Source organism: Carassius gibelio, chromosome B4, assembly GCF_023724105.1.
Source record: "Carassius gibelio isolate Cgi1373 ecotype wild population from Czech Republic chromosome B4, carGib1.2-hapl.c, whole genome shotgun sequence".
NCBI lineage: Eukaryota > Metazoa > Chordata > Actinopteri > Cypriniformes > Cyprinidae > Carassius > Carassius gibelio.
The window spans coordinates 19,759,702-19,779,368 of NC_068399.1; the positions used below are offsets into that span (position 1 = coordinate 19,759,702).

Consider the following 19,667-nt stretch of genomic DNA (forward strand, 5'->3'; position numbering starts at 1 on the left):
AACGGTATAAATTTTTAACGGTATACATATTTAAGTGTAATAACCCTCTAGCCATCTTTAAGAACTAATTTCATACTGTATGAAATGTTGAGATGACTAAATTAAAAAACTTTAATCTGATTTTAGTTTTTTTTTGTCTTGTATTTTTATTTTATAGCTAAATACTGAAGAATTATAAATTTTATTTCTATTTCAAATTTAATCTTTTTTGTTACAAATACTAAAATAAATTTGATTCATTTGTTTATCGTGCCGTCATGTTCCTTTTTATTATTTATTTATTTAATTTATTTGTTTGTTTTAGTTTGTTTAGTTGTTTATTCGATTTTAAATCTCAGTATGTTCATCGTAGTCACTGACTTTTGGAGCCCTCTGTATGTTTCTTTAGCAAGAATGTGCTTTTATACTGTCAGCTTCATCTCCATGAGTAACAGCACTCTGTCATGCTTTAATTTTATGTAATACCGTGACTTAAGTAAAGTACGCATTCATTAATTTAACAATTTGGTGCATTTGATTTGACACAGAAATGCCCCATGAGTTGCTGTTATCTGAATTATTTCTCATCCCCTGTGGTCTTCTGAAGGTTCCTCTTAATTTTGACCTCCCCTCATTTCCATGAAATTACTTCTTAATGAGAGGGTATTTTTAATACAGCCTGATTCAGAGCTTTCTCTGCCTTTGGAAAATTCAGGGCTCTAATGTGCTCACTGACTTGTGTCCTGTATATTGACCAAATGGTCAAACTGACCATGACAGATGATCAGGAATAAATCAGACACTCACTCTAATCTCAAGTGAGACTGTGAAAAATGTACAGTATGTAGTCTGTTTCTTTTTCAAGTAGCTTTTAAAATTCTATTTAAATAGCAAATATTTAATTTCAATTACATTTTTAGGCAACTTGAGCAGCCTAAGGTCATTGTTCATGACCTCACGTGCATGTAATTTACATAATCATGGCTTAACTACAAACCTAATTCCAAAAAAGTTGGGACACTGTATACATTGTGAGTAAAAAAGGAATGGAATAATTTACATAATCTCATCTCTTTATATTTTATTCACAATAGAATATAGATGACACATCAAATGTTTATAAAGGTTATAAGGTTTAAAAAGAGCCTCTCAGAGTGGCAGTGTCTCTCAGAAGTCAAGATGGGCAGAGAATCACCTATTCCCCTAAAGCTGCGGTGAAAAATAGTGAAGCAATATCAGAAAGGAGTTTCTCAGAGAAAAATTGCAAAGAGTTGGAAGTTATCATTATCTACAGTGCATAATATCATAAAAAGATTCAGAGAATCTGGAACAGTCTCTGTACGTAAGGGTCAAGGCCGGAAAACCATACTGGAAGCCCGTGATCTTTGCGCCCTTAGATGGCACTTCATCACATACAGGAATGCTACTGTAATGGAAATCACAACATGGGCTCAGGAATAATTCCAGAAAACATTGTCGGTGAACACAATCCACCGTGCCATTCGCCGTTGCTGGCTAAAACTCTATACAGTAGGTCAAAAAAGAAGCCATATCTAAACATGATCCAGAAGCACAGGCATTTTCTCTGATCCAAGTCTCATTTAAAATGGACTATGGCAAAGTGGAAAACTGTTTTTTGGTCAGACGAATCAAAATTTTAAGTTCTTTTAGGAAAACTGCGACACAATTTCATCTGGACTAAAGAGGACAAGGACAACCCAAGTTGTTATCAGCGCTCAGTTCAGAAGCCTGCATCTCTGATGGTATGAGGTTGCATGAGTGCGTGTGGCATGGGCAGCTTACACATCTAGAAAGGCACCATCAATTTCTAGAACAACATATGCTCCCATCCCAGACGTCGTCTGTTTCAGGGAAGACCTTGCATTTTCCAACATGACAATGCCAGACCACATACTGCATCAATTACAACATCATGGCTGCATAGAAGAAGGATCCGGGTACTGATGGCCAGCCTGCAGACCACTCATAGAATACATTTGGCGCATCATAAAGAGGAAGATGCAACAAAGAAGACCTAAGTCAGTTGAGCAACTAGAAGCCTGTATTAGACGAGAATGGGACAACATTTCTATTCCTGAACTAGAGCAACTTGTCTCCTCAGTCCCCAGACATTTGCAGACTGTTCTAAAAAGAAGAGGGGATGCCACACAGTGGTAAACATGGCCTTGTCCCAACTTTTTTGAGATGTGTTGATGCCATAAAATTTAAAATCAACTTATTTTCCCTTAAAATTTTACATTTTCTCAGTTTAAACATTTGATATTTCATCTATGCTGTATTCTGAATAAAATATTGCAATTTGAAACTTCCACATCATTGCATTCTGTATTTGTTCATAATTTGTACAGTGTCCCCACTTTTTTGGAATCGGGTTTGTATAATCTGTCAGCTGTGTCATAAATTAACTTCTGATTTAAGTGCTTCAAACTACTTAACTCATGTGCATTAATACTTATAATTAAGGGTATGTGATTCCTCACCCTTAGTGTGAACAAGAGTAATCGCATGCCTCACCAAGCAGATTGCGACTCACTTATGTTCAGAAATGATGGGATACAGTATGTTTATAATTGTCATCTTTGTCCTGCTGTATAAATTTCCATCCTGTCTCTTCTCCACATATGTGTAATCCGCTGTCGAGTCTGGCTGCGTTAGCTACTGCAGTCAAAGTAAATAGGGCTGTGTTCTGTCCTGATGTTTTTTAAGGCCATTATGACGGGACTCCCACTGTCTTTGCTCGGTATTCCACGGCTCTAAATCTGAACACACAATCGGATGGCCACAGCTGGAGCTGCTGATGCACTCACCGTATATCACAGATGGGAGGCCACTGTTCTCTGCTCAACATGTAGGAGTAGTGTCTGTGTGCCTTTTCATTACATTTGAGCGTGTGCGTGAAAAGCTGACAGCTTCATGTTCAAATGATTGTTATTGAAGCCTACGTCTCTTTGAGAGCCTGCTGGCCATTCTAATAGCTGTGTATGTGACCACTATCCTTTCCTGTGAAGAACGCCCACTGCAGCGGCTTTGAATGTCGCTTGCATGTGAAAATAAGGACAAGATTTTGCTAATGAAAACCATTGTGTGGTTTTCAAATGTCTTGGTTTTCTTGTTTTTCAGATGAGGGGCCCTACACTAAACACTCCAATCCCTCCAGACCACCAGATGGCGCTCTGGCAATTAGGAGACAGAGTATTCCAGGTACAAACAACTGATTTGTCACTGCAGTACTGGTGTAAAAAAAAGCTTGGTTTTATTCGAAGGTGCCATAAAGTATTCTGCTCGAAAAGTGACATGTACAACAAAATTGCGTTTTTGCATGCGTAATGATTATTGTTTAATGTGCCTGTTGCTAATGTTTACTAAAAGGGCTTTATTATAATGAAATGTTGAAATTTTGTATCATTTGTGTATTTTATTTACTTAGAAGTGAATGTGTAGATGCCTTCATTTTTGTGTCTTAAAAGTAAAAATTTAAATATGAACTAATAAATGTTTCATGCTAGTTTAGCTTAGCTTAGCTTTCCAGTGCTTCCAACTCTGTAAATCCTTACTGTATTTTTCTTAAAATTGTGATGATTTTAGATGTAGCTACCAGTTTTTTTTATTATTAATATACAATCATAGTATTTATTCAGATTTTTTATTCACTTTTACTTTTCTATTTTCATTTAAATTTTAGTACTGATATGTGCTTTTGTAATTTTTATTAGTATTTCTTCATATTTCTATTTATCTTTCATTTATTTTTATCTCAATTTTAATTATTATTTTTAAAAAAGTATTTTTTTTATCTTATATTTGTATTTAATTTTTATCAGCTTTATTTTAATTGTAGTTAACATTAACAGCACTGTTTTGGCGACTGTATTAAACAAAGAAGTAGTTTTGGTTTTCCTTTTTTCAAAGTCTGTAAGACTTTACAAGATCATTTACAAGACATTATTTAGCATACTCATTTGACTGAATTTACTTTTACCATGATTTACAAGCATTCGTTTCTAGAGATTTCTGCTTTCTGCTTTGAATTTCTATACAAAATATATTTTATTATATATATATATATATATATATATATATATATATATATATAATATTATTTTTTTTTTATTTTTTTTTTATAATATCTAACTTGATAAAGCTAAAATAAGAGCTTTTGGTTCAGATTGATCTTTTTAACATGTTTGTTTGACAACAAGACTGGCACATCCAGACTTTCAACTGATAGTGTTCATAATGTGCCAATACTTCATTTGATGTGCGGCTGGTTTTCTGGTTATGTGACAAGGCGAACAAATCGCTTGCAGTACTTATGTTCATTTATGACTTGTTACACAAACCCAGCGCTCCTTTTGTGTTAGTTGAGATCCGTTTTGAAGCGACGCTCATTTTCATGCTAGAGGTAAAAACGTCTCAGAGGGTGTTGAAATAAATTCCCTGTATAATCTCTGAGTACAGAGCTCTAAGCACATCAAACCCGTCTTCAGAAGCGGTTAGCGTTTAGCATGACAGCTTTGGGGCCTCGTGCCCACGTTCTGATGTAGCTCCACGCCGTAGGCACGGGCTCTTTGGACTGCCGTATTAAACCATCCATCTGAAGACAGATTAGGTGCAGACTGTGATGCTCCTGCCGAGCTCGGTGTGATGCTTTAGCAGTTGAGATGGTGGCACGTCTCATAATGCTTCCTTAGAAAATCACTTACTGCCAAGAGTGGGATAAGAAGCTACTGTCACAAAATACTCCACATACATCAAACATAGAATGATGCCGGAGGAATGTGACTAAATATTAAAAGCGGAAATACACAAAGGTTATGTAGTCACAATTACTCACTATAAAACTTGCATGATCCAGTCTTTTTATAATGGATTTAATATTGTCCATTTGCGTTGCGCTTAAATTATTTAGTATTTCAGACATGTTGGATAAATGGCGTTTATATGATTTGAGGGAATACTAATAATTAGAACACTATATCACCACTAAGTGTATGTTTTGGTTTATGCAAAGAATTAATGCTCATGAGCTGTTTATGAATAATAAAATCATTTAAAGCAAAGGATTGAAACTGAAGCGTGGCTAGATCTGAATGGTTTAAGAGAGATGGAGAAAACAAGTTTTCCATGCTTAGACTCTCCAAAGACTGCAAATGCATTTGGTAAGTGTAGATATCCTGAATTTTTTAAGTGTTGGTTTTAAAAAATATATGGCGGAATAGTGGGAAATGAATTTATGTAGCAACTGATGATGAATTTTGTGCTGTAACCCCTCAACCTGAGACTATTTGGAGATTCTCTGCTTTTGGAATTGATCTGAATACAGATTCACGTTTGGAATTTGAATTGAGGTGGCAAACAGCGTGCAGATTTGTAATTCAAAATTGAAATCTAAAAAAGTAGAATTAAAGTTGAATGAAAGTGTGAATAAATGTATAAAGCTGTCGGGAGTGTAGTTTATGTATATTTTTAGTATGAATTACCCATAAGCCCAAGTTCCTCTGCAATTCAAAGATTTGTTGTCAGTAAGATTCAAAAGACCTTTTTGAAGTCTCTTATGCTCACCAAAGCTGCATTTTGATCAAAAATAGAGTAAAAACAGTAGGATTGGTAAATGTTATTAGAATTTAAATTAGCTATTTTTATTTTAAAATATATAATTTATTCCTCTGATGGTAAAGCTGAATTTCCAGCTACCATTACGCCAGTCTTCAGTGTCACAAAGGTTAAAAAATGTGATTTGAAGCTCAAGAAACATTTATTATTATCATAGATGTTGAAACGCTTAATATGCTTGTGGAACCGATTATACATTCTTTCAGGATTCTTTGATGAATAGAAAGAAATGCATTTGAAATTGAATTTTTTTAAACATTATACTTTTTTTTCTGTCACTTTTGATCAATTTAATGAGTCCTTGATTCATAAAAGTATTCATTCACCTACTGAAAAGTACCTTTCAGAAACCTTAATACCACCGGTATTTAATTTTTTATAATGTATAAACTGCACATGTATATGTTAAGATGCTAAGTAGATTAAATGTTGATGTTAATTTCACAGTTTGGAACCTAGTTTAGCCTAATATTTTGCATATCAGAATATAAGTAGTGGAAAAGTTTTTTGTAATTATATTTTGTATTGTTTCCTCTTGTTGAATTAATTTTTTCTGAAGTGCAGGAAATTCCTTTTTGTCATTCCAATTAATATTCCAATTTAACACCCTGTTGAAATTCAATCCTACAATCCAATAAATGAACTGAAAGTAAATCAAATGTAAAATTTAGAGTCTGTGAATATCAGAGGCAAAACAGAAAGTTAGCTTGGCTAGAAAAGCCTGATGACTTCATTTGAGATTCAACAAGTCTCCTCTCTCTCTCTCTCTCTCTCTCTCTCTCTCTCTTCAAGATTGTGTCTCTGTTTCTATAACACTGAGAGAGACGTTCAGAAGAGTCACTCAATCATGTGAGTCTTAAACCTTAAACCTTAAAATAAAGCTGAGAATGGCTGAAGTCTCTCCACTCTTGCACAGTCCCCGATCTCGCTGCACATTTAAATCTCCTCGATTAGTCCTCTGCGTTATTAATATGAATGAGGGGATTAGCAATTGTTACCTAGAATTTTGCAAATGAATCCGCTGGGGGTCGTGTTCTCTAACTGGTTATAATCACAATATGTTTTAAGCAACATACAGAGCAGCCGAGGCCTGCAGTTCAGGAGCGTCCCAAAGCTCATTGGGCTGCTGCTGAAGAGATAAGGACGCATCATTCATGAATAACCTCAATTTCCTGCTACAACACTAGCTCACGCTTATCCTGGATACAAGTCCCTTGGCATACACATCTCTTTTTAAATGCCATGTTAGCATTCATTGGGCAGGCACAGAATGAGTGAGAGAGACAGGCTGCTGACGGATGAGTTGGCTGTGGATGGCATTGGGCGCTTGCTTGCAAGCTGAAAATGTTGTTGCATCAAAGTGATTCAGCACTTTCAGAGCCGCACGTAATGCAGGGTGCAACTGCAGAGGCCTCTATTAATTTCGCCTGGGGTCTGTTATCAAGCTGTCGAAGGAGTGAAAGTTTAATGGAGGTTGTGGCTCATTTTAAGGGTTGTTTGTGGTGCTTTCTTGTGAGCAGAGTTTCTTGGGGAAGCTTTGACTGTGTTGTTGTTGGGTGTTTCTTTAACTGTCCCTCAGGTTGTTTCTTATTAAAACTAGCAGAGGTTCACATTAAAACTTTTTACCCATCATTGATTTTCTACATTTTTTTTAAATGTATGTTTATGTATATTTTTTTGTACTTTTATGTATTTGTTTGACCTACACCAATTCTTTCAGTCTAATACTAGAAAACTATAATAAACTAAATAAAGCGCTGTATGATCAAACATTTTTTTTTTGTTTACTGTGTGAAAAATATGTACATCACTACTGTTTAAAAATATAACCTTGGTAAGATTTTTATTATGGTTTTTATAAGTTCATTCTGAAATCATTGATACAGTTTTATCCTTTTTGTAAAAACTGTGAAACTTTTGTTTTTTCATTTTAATTCTTTGAATAGAAATTTCAAGAAGATCCATTCTGTTATTATCTATATTAAAAACAATTTTCAACTTTTTTACATTTTAGTTAAAACTGTGAAATGTTTAAATTTTACATTTCAAAAGAACAGCGTTTATTTGAATTAGAAATATTTTGGAAAATTGTTTTTTAAGAGTAGTATACTTACAGTATGCTAAATGCATGCTTTATTGTTTACAGTATAATATACACACCGCACTAGCTATGAAAGTAGCCTTAGCAAGTCAAAGTATGCAATCATCATTTAAATGATGGATCACTAAAAATCATTTTTTAGGATTAAATGGCCAACTCTTTTGTCGACAACATATTCACACATTTCCCTATGATGTGCATTGTTGTATATTGTTATTAAACTAATAAAATCAACTACTGAGAGTGTAAATATAATTAAGAGTCGTTTTTTTAAGTTCAAACATTGTCATAGTTGAAGAACCACCCTCTAATATTACCTTTCTAAAGCAAACTGTGTTTCTTTGAGAGAATATAAAACTGTCAGAAGCAGATGAGTAAAGAGATAGCAAACAGATGTGCGGGCTAGTACTTCATACCTCAGCGCGCCTGTGCAAAATCTTCATGATAAATGCTCTCAAACTTTTTCTCCCAGAAGACCCTGTTTGGTGCTGGAGCCAACAGATAGTGTTTTTCATTTGCCTGTGTGTGTTTTGTCCTCCTGTGGAGAGGTTAGTGCAGCATACAAATAAGTATAGGCAGGTTTTTCGCTCATTAAGACAGGAATTTAGCCTTTTAAGTATTGAAATGACATACAGTTTATCAAATTATTGTAGTAGTTCTTGCTTGTAATTGATGTTAAAAAAGTGCTTTATTGTGGTGTGTTTCTATGATTTCGAGTGTCTCTAAACCATATCTCCATGGGAATATTGATCTCTCTCATATACAACTTAAAAATGGTGTCCACCAGAAGGAAAAAAATGAAGAAAAGAACTGTGAATTTTACTGTACTGAATAGAGTTATATAACAAGAAGGGAATTGCGTGTGTCAATGTAATAGTCTGCATGATTGAACATGATCAATGAGAGCAATTATTCAAACACCAGATCATTTATTTTCAGATTGCAAAAATTATATTCAATTATTAATTTGATTAGTTTCAGCTGATTATTTTTCTTCCCTTTTGAAGAGGCGGTTTAGAAATTGTGTAATGAGTTGGACCTTTTTTAATTGAAGTAATTTAAGCAATTGTTTATGAATATGTTTGTTTTTATATCCATGTGAATGTTTGCTAGCATTAACCATTAGTCGTGCCTGGTTCATTATTGAATTATGGCCCAATTTCTCATTTTGACTGCTAAAAGTTTCAGTGTTGGAAAGCCAATTCAGTGCAGAGCCCACCTGCTAGCACGCCTACAGCCTTCGTAGAGAGTTAAACCGTGAACTGACAGTGGGCATTTAACCAAATGTTTTCATTACACCTCTGAGCAATGTTACAGACAAAATAAATCTTTATTATGCAACTCGCTGCTGTCGCTGTCTGAGCTTTTCATAGAAAACAGAAGCTTTTTCCTAAATACTGTATGTGGTTCTCAGCTGGTGGGTCTTTTCTGATAGCATGGTGAACAGCAGGGATAAACAATGATAAATAACCAAATGCAAATAAACATAATTAGGACAGAGCCTGAAAGTTTTGAAAAGAAAGAAGAAAAGTCTTATTATAACTTTTATTATTTGTGTTAAAGGTTGTGCATCCAATCAAACTGTAGGTTGAAATTTGAGTTGAGTTGAAATTAGAGCCCGACTGATATGGATTTTTGGGGGCTCGATACCGATATTAGGGAGTAAAAAAAGACTGATACCGATATATATCGGCTGATACTCTATATGTGTAGGCTATATTATATTATAGTACAGTATAGTCTAAAGTTTGGATATGCTTCCCATTTGTGTGTCCGACTTTTGACTGGTACTGTATTTAAAATACAGTATATAGCCTACGTACATAAACAGTGTATATATATATATATATATGTATATAATGATGTGACAAACATAGGCCTATGTGTGTGTATATATTTTTACTTAAGTGAAGTTTACTGTTAAGTGCACTGATATAGGCCTATGTTTGTCACATCATTATAAGTGTTTAATCACCACATTAAATACACAAATATATACATAAACAATTTTTTTGCAGTGTGGTGATCAAACACTTATAATGATGTGGCCTATGTAGTGGAGGTAGGGTATTTAACAGTTTAACAAACTTTATTATTCAAAATGAATCTGATATCAGTGCACTTAACAGTAAACTTCACTTATTATAAATAACTTCAATAAAACAAATAGAACAAAATATATTTCTTGAATTAAGAAATAAACAAGGTAACTGTGTGGGGCAAGCAAGCTACTGCCAAACCAATAGGGGATAGGTTTATGTAGGAAGCACAGCTTTTCCAAATGTAAGCATATAAAATGAATAAATAATAATGGGTCTCAAGTAGCAAACAATGTAGTGTGATCTGCTGGACAAACAAGTAATTACACCATTCAGAATCATATCGGTGGCATATTCGCCGATACCGATATATTGTCGGCTAATAATATCGGCTAAACGATAGACTCTAGTTGATATTATATACTTTTCTAAATGTGAAAGTTATGTGACATGTGGCCAAGTATGGTGACCCATACTCTGAATTAGTGCTCTGCATTTATCCCATCCCACACACACACACACACCTGGAGCAGTGGGCAGTCATTTTTTGCTGCGGCGCCCAGGGAGCAGTTGGGGGTCCACTTCAATTATGGTATTGAAGGTGGGAGAGAGCGCTGTACATTCACTCCCCCCACCTGAAATCCCTGCCAGCACCTTTTGGGTTATGAGTCAGACTCTCTAACAATTAGGCCACGACTTCCCCCAATATGAATATGAAATATTGAATATGATTGGTATTCCCTTTGATATTTACTCAAGATTACATTTAACAGTGCTAATTATTATGTTATTTCATTATTTTGTTTTGAAAAATGAACTTTAAGTGAGCATTAGACAATGGGAAAAGATTATCTAAATGAAAAATACAATGATGTACAATTACACAATTGTGTGTGTGTGTGTGTGTGTGTGTGTGTGTGTGTCTATCCCTAAATTACATCAAGTCTGTGCAATTTATGGGAGTACATCTTTATCAATAAAACTGTATTATTGTATTATATTAAAATTTTATTTTTAAAATAATTTCCAAATTAAACTGTTTTCAAAATTAAGTTAAATTATTTACTCTCTCTTTTTCTCTACAATAAATGATGTAGTGTAAGATTGCCTCTTGTACACTTTTTTTGTTTTGTTTCCTGTGTTTGGTTGGATTTTTCTGTGCATTATCGATCAAGTTTGCTATCTAGATCAGTCTGCGATCGCAGATTAACGTTTTTTTGTCATGGCTTGAAAAGGGATAGCTGTTTTATTAACCTGTGTGTGCCTCAGCTGGCAGAGAAGATGTTTATATCTTGCTCCCTCTGTCATACACTCCATCTGTACTTTTATCTCCTGCGTTGTATCATTCTCACACATGCTGTCTCAAGCTCCATCTTTCGGTCTCTTCCCCTCAATACCTGTCTGACGGGCACTGCATTGGATCCCGCCACAGGAATCTGTCGGCTTTGAGAAAGCTGATGGCCAATCTCATCACCGTGGCAACATGGATAGGCAACACTAGGTCTGTGTGCCTTATTTAAGCGGGAAAGGTGGGAGAGAGGACATGGAATAAAATGAGAGCCCACGAGTAATGGGATCAACTTATCAACTTCCACACCTGTCCCAGTGTAGCCCTCAAAGCACAGCTCATTAGATCCCAACGGCCCTTTTTCTTGCTCTGGGCCGAGATATTACGCTGAACCCTCAGTGAACTGAGAGAACCACGCTTTCACCAGACAGCTTAAGACAGAGCTTGTAATATGACCATGGCATACTGTGCCACGAATTGTTTGGATATTGGATGACCCCCAGTGGGCCCCCTGGTGCAGCTGCGCGACATGGCTCACAACATGCATGAAGGAAGCATTGACTTGGACCATGTTTACAAAAAGAAACAGTTCAGTAAGCCATTTAACAATAAGAGCTTTGAAATGAAAAATTATGAATTATGTATTTTATATATATTGTCATATCAGAACAATTATGAAAAATTGGTATATAATGTTGTGTTTTTTCTGCTGGAAATCCATAAATATTTCTGGCCTCAGAAGGCATGTTATGTCAACCATATCACTTTTTTTCCCCTGTCTTCCACATGTAAAGGAAGTTAATTTAATGCTGCCACAAACCTTTGAAAGACCCATAATTTATTCCTCACCAGAATGAAAGGAGAGAAATGACAGTGACATTTATAATTCGCCCCACTGTAATTTTTCGCTGTCAAGCGAATCCCCAGCAGTGCAAACTTCTTTTTAATCAAATTATTTGATGAAAGCTGAAGGCAAATTGAGCAGTTCTTTTACAATTAATTATCAAAAGTCTGGCACACAACACGAGGCTTGTTATAGATTGAACTCCCGTTTGAATATTGATTCTCATTTTTTTCTCACGACAAGATGTTTTGCCTCTATCACACCCAAACACACACAAAATCCCACGCACTAAATTATTCAACAGTTCCTGTTGGCACATTATAAGTTTGATTTCTCTTGTAATTACTCTGCTGTCTTTGATATGTTATCTGCATTGCGAGAGCCCTGTTCGTCTCCATAGGCTTGCCTGGAGGTTCAGGTTCAGGCCAGACATTGAGATCCATGCTAACCTCCCTCTGTCCTGGGTCGCGTTTCGACATCGCTCCCTTCCCATGTCCATATGGCTGCGGTATCGATCAGAGGACAGAGTGCAATGTTAAATCTGTTTCTTCCTCTGCTGCGGTTACTGCGCGGATGATTTGCATGCAAAGGGCATCAGAGCAGTTATGGATTTTAAAGCAAAACTAAGCTGATGGATTTGTAACAGATACACGGATCCCATGATTTCATTGTCAGTGCAGAAAATGTTCATTGTGAGGTTTGTGAAGGCCAACAGGTTGAAAGTGCATGCATGCTGAAATGGTCTTTTTCAAGACTGATATTAAAGCATTGCAGAAAAAATTATGATAACCAGTTAAGATAACTTATTTGAATCAGTTGTTCTATGAAGTATTGTTCTTATTTACTTTTCAAAATGCATCTCAATCAAAGTCCCACATGCTGCAACAAATCATTAAATTAAAAGTGAAGCTTCATTTTAGCATATGTGCATGTAGTTACTGGACTTAGATTGGTGTGAAATGTTTTCAAGTTCAAAATCAAGACACACCATTAATGTGCTTTCATGTTTTATCATGGCTGTCATTTCTGAGTACTTGTACCCATCAATGGGGTTTACCCAAAATATTTATGAAGCTTTTTTGTTCCTAAAGAAGAACAAGTGTCTAGTTATAGCTTTTAAGCACCAAAGAGTCTCTTTTTTGTAGCCCATGTCTTGTTATTGCCGTCCTCCTGCGGTGAGATGTTCAGCAACTCTGTTCCGTCAGTAGCCTCAGGGGGGTTTAGAGCCTCGTCTCCCCTCACTATCTATCCCGCCACAGAAAGACATACTGAGAGATCAAGGAAAGTGAACAAACTCATATAAATCTGTCTCTTCCTTCCTTCAGTCAGGAGAGAGGGATTACAAATCTCTTATTTTTATTTCTTCTCCAGCTTTGACAGCTGATGTAGTGATGGTAGGGTGTGAGAGAGCAAGGGAGAGAGCGTCCTGCTTGCACAGATATGCAGTATTCTTAATGTGACTTTGACAATCCCACTGAGGGATTGAATGACAGCCAGTCGATAGGGGATCGACGCATCTGCCCTGACCAGCAGTATCTGTGCAAGATGGTATATATGAGACACAATGATATAAGGGAGGGAAAAAAATCTTAAAAATGAAAAATTTTATTCGAAGATAATTCAAACTATGTGCTAGCCCTAAAAATAAATGTATATGGTTATAAAAAAAATATGTGTGTGTGTGTGTGTATATATATATATATATATATATATATATATATATATATATATATATATATATATATATATATATATATATATATATATATATATATATAATTTATGTATAATTTATATAATTATTATATTTAAGTAATCTATTCATGCATTTTTAATTAATAAAATATTTTTATATAAAAAAATACAAATTTATAAATTAATACATTTCTATATTGCTATACAAATTTGTTTTGTGTCTGTTTATTCAATAATTATTTAACTGATAATTTCCTTGATATTTGTCTATCAAGATATCAATGAAATATTTTATATTTAACAAATATATGTATATGTTTATTATATTTATTTTATTAAATATACATGCATTTTATTAATCTGTTTATTTTTATTGTTTTTTATAAATCTATTTATTGTGTTAATTATTGTTTTAAATTTATTTATTTTACTTACTGAATTAAAACATTTCAAGTGATGATATTTTCAGGTGTTTTCAAAGGAGGTTTTGTAAGTTTTAGCACACCTCTAGGGACCACTCTGTCCTCGACCTATTGCTAAGTGCAGACACACACACACACACACACACTGAGCACTCTAGAGTGTATAACTAATTACCAGCTAGGGTAAAACGACAGAGAGAGGGAGATAAAGAGTGTGTGAGAGAGGGCCAGTCTAGGACGCCTGATCACAGTCATTTAGAGGAGAGTGGGGTATGGCAGCGGCTGGCCTCCTCTGCTCCTGTAACCCTCTCATCTCCTGTCTCTGCTCTTCCTCTCCCACCTCCCCCAATGACCCTCCTTCTCATCCATCCCTGTGCTTCACAGATGAGTTTAAGGGCACCAGCACCGTGGAGCTGATCAAGAAGGAAGGCACAACCTTGGGCCTGACAGTATCTGGAGGTATCGACAAAGACGGCAAGCCTCGCGTCTCCAACCTGCGCCAGGGCGGCATCGCTGCCAGGTCAGTATTAGCAAGGTTGATTTAGCAAAAATGTGTTTTCACAATGTCAGACATCTTAATTCGAAACTTGGGAAACACATTTGGAAACAGTAATTGGTGCTGTTTGCTAAGGCTGTTACTGACATACATGACATATGAAAGATTAGGGCTTTTTTTTTAGCCAAGAAAAAGTACTTAGACTTACATTGAAATTGATACTCGAGTCATATCTAGAAAACATAAAATAATACATTTGTGGTAGACTTAAGTAAAGCACAGAGCAACTACCCAAAATACTCTTAGCAACCATATAGCATAGGGTTAAAATGTTTAAAATGCCTGCATACTACAGAAGTCACTCATATGAACTTCACATTAGCATAGTTGAGGCTAGTTTTGTATAGCTAGCCAGCACCAACCACATATTGTTTAAAAAATGTAAGAATTGACTTTCAGTTCAGTTTTGTAGATGCTAGTGTTGCAAAAATTAACCTTTGAGGATTTGTATTGTCAAGTTTTTGTTATTTTTGTGTTTATGCTAATGATTTTTGCTAAGACAGCGTCAATAGACGGGCCCAGAGAGATCAATGTTTGCTGGGGCTTTGTCTAGGAAGTAGGTTGTGTGTGTGGGTGGTTGGGTAGGTGGGTGTGTATGCACATTGTTTTTTCTGTACATACTGTCTCTCTGTGTGTGTGAGAATAAGGTAGACAGAATCTTTTAATCAATACTGCATAAGCCAGAACCCTTCTCCCATTTCCCTATTGGCTGTCAGGCATGGCAGACAGCCTACTGTTCGCTAGCGTATCAGTCCTCCCCAAACGCACACACACACCCACAATCCTCAGAAAATGGATCCATATCCCAGAACAAACACTGCACATGTCGTATAGTGAAAAACACATGTTTAATGCCTTCTTCTTCACAGTCACAGATACGTTTCCTCTTCAAATCCATTGTTTGGCTTTAAACTTTTCACTGCATATCAATTCTTATATCTTAGACAGTCGCCCTCATATTTTACTTGAGCTGAAATAAACTGCCTAACATTACACTCGTTCTTTCAGAATCTGTTGACAATCAGGCCGCCTTGTAAAATGCGAGTGTATGTGTTTCAGAGAGAGCGAGCGAGATGGAGACTAGAGCAGCCGGTCTTGATGCTTCTTTAGAACAAAGTGTTCTCTTCATGGGCTCAGATCAGCTATCAAAGCACCACCGAGCTCGACCTAACTCCATCTCCGCCTTATTTTCTCCCTGTCTTTATTTCTTCTCTTTCTTTGTTCACTCTTTTCTCTCCTCCTGCCTGTTTACTCTGTTCTTTCATCCTTCTTTCGGTTATACAATTTTCTCCTCTCCCATTTTCTCTAGCAAAAATGTATAGAATGATTTTCTTGGTCTGTTTCTTTGCAGGAGTGACCAGTTGAACGTAGGGGACTATATAAAGTCTGTGAATGGAATCAACTTGACAAAGTTTCGTCATGATGAGATTATTAGTCTGCTGAAGAATGTGGGGGAGAGGGTGGTCCTGGAGGTTGAGTACGAGCTACCGCCTGTCTGTGAGTCAGATTAGAAAATGACCGTATTACTTATTATAACAAAGCTGGAATACTTGACTCTGATTGGTCAGTCGCTTCATTCTGCAAGTAAATGTTGTATTATAAACTTGGAACTGTATGCTAAACACAAACACAACTGAATGTTGTCCTATGACACTGATTTCCTACACACAGAATCATTCCATATACAGAATATATATTTCAGTTGTAATTTGTATTAATGCATAATATAATAATAATATAATATTGATATTTAATATGAATAATTGTTCATATGCATTTGTGTGTGTGTATGTATGTGTATATATATATATATATATATATATATATATATATATATATATATATAAAATACTATTTAATAATATCATGTGTATAAACAGTTTTTACTATTTGCAAAAATATTTTTTAAAAATGTTAAACTTATTTGATACAAACAAATGATGTTAAAACATTTAAACTTAAAATACATGTATATGTATTTATTTATACCCATATACACATTTATTTAATTGTTTTTACACGCACGTTTCACATTATATGCTAAGTACAATTTAATAATATCATGTATAGAACTGTATGGATTTTTTCCTCAAATTTGTTTTTTCTTCTAAATTAAGTCCTTAATCCTCTAAAATTCTAAACTTATTTGAAACAAGCAAGTTTCAATGATATGACTAATCTGAAAATAGCAAATAAAATGAGATGTTTTATAACTTAGCAATCTTACGCTGAGTTTCCTCATTCTCAAAGACTTAAATGGCTATTTATTTGTTAATTTGTGTGTTCTGGTCTTGCATTGAGATCTTGGCAGAACTTTGAACAGTTCATTTCATTTCCTTCCTCAGCTGTACAGGGCTCAGGGGTCATGTTCAAAAACGTGGAGGTGACTCTGCACAAAGAAGGCAATACATTCGGTTTCGTCATCAGAGGTGAGTGCCTCTGTAGACTTCTTCACATCCCAGTTCAAATGTCTCTGAGCTCACCTCATCTACACACTTTCATTCACATCTACATCAAACAAAAAAAGACCATTTTTCCCTGAAGATTTCTTTCTCTACCCTTGAGCCCGTTGAAAAGAGATGAAGCAGCTTTCAGTCGTGCCACTTAAACTCAATTTCCAAATATTTACCAAGCAGCATTTTAGACTTCATTAAAAGGAGACCATTTTTCAGATCCCTCTAGAATAGGGAGTCTTTTGAAGAGAAAGAGAAAAGGGGAAAATGTTTCCAGTTTCCTGTAATTTCATAGAGAGCAGAGGCTTTAAAAATGTATAATCTGGCGCTTTTTTCGAGAATGATATGGAAATTTGAGTGTGGTGAGCAAATGGCCCTTGGTTTGTGCCACTAAATTATATAATGTTGAGTAAATATCCTAGAGTGTAAATGCAAGGTTTCGCTATATGACTACATTTGTGAAATGGGTCAAAACAAGTTATTTTTTCCATGATGTAGGAGGCGCCCATGAAGACAGAAACAAATCTCGCCCAGTTACCATAACAACCATCAGACCCGGCGGTCCGGCTGACAGGTGAGTTGGTCCTAAACACTGACGTTAAAGCTCTTTTCCAAAACATAAAGAGAATCCTTAAAGAAATGGAGAAGACACTATATTGACTCGCAATTGAGTTCAATGGGCTTTGATGTTGGCATTTTGCTCAGGATACTCTAATAAGCATAGAAATACATATACGGTCGCATTCACAATAAGAAAATGAAATGATCAAGTTTTAATGAAACTGTCCTTCTTTAAAGCCTTAAAATCTTCTTTAATGCTTAAGCAGTTTTGTTCATCTTAGATGGTGTGAGCTAGTTTAAGCTGGGTTTATCTGTTGTAAACTGTTCTCCGAGCTGGTTTATCTGGGCAGCCAAGCTTAAACAGCTGAAAAGAGGCCTAAATTGCTTTAAAATCCACAAATAGACCATTTTGACCATCTAAGTCGGGTTTAATATGTTTTCCAGGATGAACTATAAATATGTAAGTATATCAGTAATCTTTATTCAGCCTTTATCTTCTCCCAAGATTATAGGATTTCTGTCCCTGAGGATACAGCTTCATAATTTGGCCAAAAAAAGGTATCGGAAGGATTAGCAATAATTAATTTTCTTATTTTATGGATGGGCATTAGGAATGCAGCTTTGATTTGTCTGTAGGCAGTTTACTGGGTTTTGGAAAAGTGATTAAAAATGAGTCACTAGTAGCATTTATGATGCTTGTTTTTTTTATTTACAGTATTTATTGTTATTTTTCAATTACTGACTTTATTTTTACATTTTGCATTAAATGGTGAAATGGTTCATTTTAACCCATGCGTGTTTCTCTCTGTGTTACCTTGTAATGGGTTGTGCTTTTATCTTTACTGGTCTAGCATAGTTGAACTGTAGTCATTTTTGTGAAATGGTAAGGAATTGCTTGATGAAAATAGTGTTTCCCAGTTGGAGTCCCTTTCAGAACGGGAATGGATTGCACTGCAACTTCAGCAGTCGCTTGAGAATAGCAAATGGACCAGCGTGATATTTCACTCGCTGTGGCGTTTGAACTGCTCTGTTATTACCGTCGTTACACGCCAGCCCGTCTCTCCCTTTCCCCACAACCCTTATCAATATTCATGTTGCACACTGGTAATTTCATTTCTTACTGAGAGAGTATTGCCATTTCTTTTGTTCAATGGCATGGCTCCTGGTTTTCTAGGTAAATATTGTGTTCTGTTCCTCTGCAGTTTAATATTGACTGGTCTCTGACATCTTGCAGTGACAGAGAACGGCCCCCTTGGAAACTTAATTTTGAGTCATAAATCAAGCCTCTAACCAAAACCCGCCTCTTGTGGTGCTCCCTGTTAGTCTGGGGTTAAAATGTTTTCTGAAACTGTCCTCACATGAAGCTCCGTAGTCTGACATACTGTAGCAGCCTTAAATAGAAAGATTCACAAACCGACTAATCACAGTTGACATGCTGTTGTTTTTAACACAAATAAATTATACCACAGTAATTACACCCACTAATATTTGAATGAAACAAAAGAAAACAAACTTCAAAAATCATTCTAATATATTTATTTGGTGCTGAGGAAACATTTCTTATTATGAATGTTGAAAATAGTTGTGCTGCTTAAAACTGTGATACTTTGAATATTAAGTTCAAAAGAACAGCATTTATTTCTTAATCTTTTATAATTTCTTTATTGTCTTTTGACCACTTTAATGCAATCCTGCTGAATAAAAGTGTTACATTTTTGTATAATTGTATTTAGATACTTCATCGTCTTATCATCTTACTGACCCCAAACTTTAAACCATTAACAATCTGCTGATGGATACCTTTGCTCGCTTCTTTAATAATCAGCTTGGCACTAGATAGATCAGCTTGAATTATGCCAGTTTTGTGTGCTGTGTGCATCAGGCAGTTCAAGAATGTTGAGAACCCGACGTAATATAGATGGTCACTTGAGTTGACATGAGTTTATTTTTATATCTGTTGAGCTCCAGTATGGTTCCTGGCTCTAACAGTTTAGAAATGACTGTGGTTTTGGAAAGGTCTCTGGTGTGTTGAACACAGATGTAACCTGTCTGCCATGATAACAGATAGAATGTGTGGAATTGTAAAGCCTGTTTC

The 19,667-nt window shown here is 35.5% G+C and overlaps 1 protein-coding gene across 16 annotated transcripts in view; it reads left to right on the forward strand.

The window, feature by feature from the left end:
* Nucleotides 1-19,667, forward strand: part of LOC127956455 (glutamate receptor-interacting protein 1) — a 237,241-nt gene that overhangs the window by 154,807 nt on the left and 62,767 nt on the right. For 13 of the 16 annotated variants that reach the window (XM_052554366.1, XM_052554372.1, XM_052554373.1 and 10 more), the window contains exons 2-6: nucleotides 3,121-3,201; nucleotides 14,387-14,522; nucleotides 15,910-16,055; nucleotides 16,904-16,987; nucleotides 17,510-17,585. In XM_052554366.1, the coding sequence (XP_052410326.1) occupies nucleotides 3,121-3,201; nucleotides 14,387-14,522; nucleotides 15,910-16,055; nucleotides 16,904-16,987; nucleotides 17,510-17,585 (523 nt within the window). The remainder of the gene's footprint in view (nucleotides 1-3,120; nucleotides 3,202-14,386; nucleotides 14,523-15,909; nucleotides 16,056-16,903; nucleotides 16,988-17,509; nucleotides 17,586-19,667) is intronic. The other 3 variants (XM_052554371.1, XM_052554375.1, XM_052554376.1) reach the window with 1 other exon arrangement.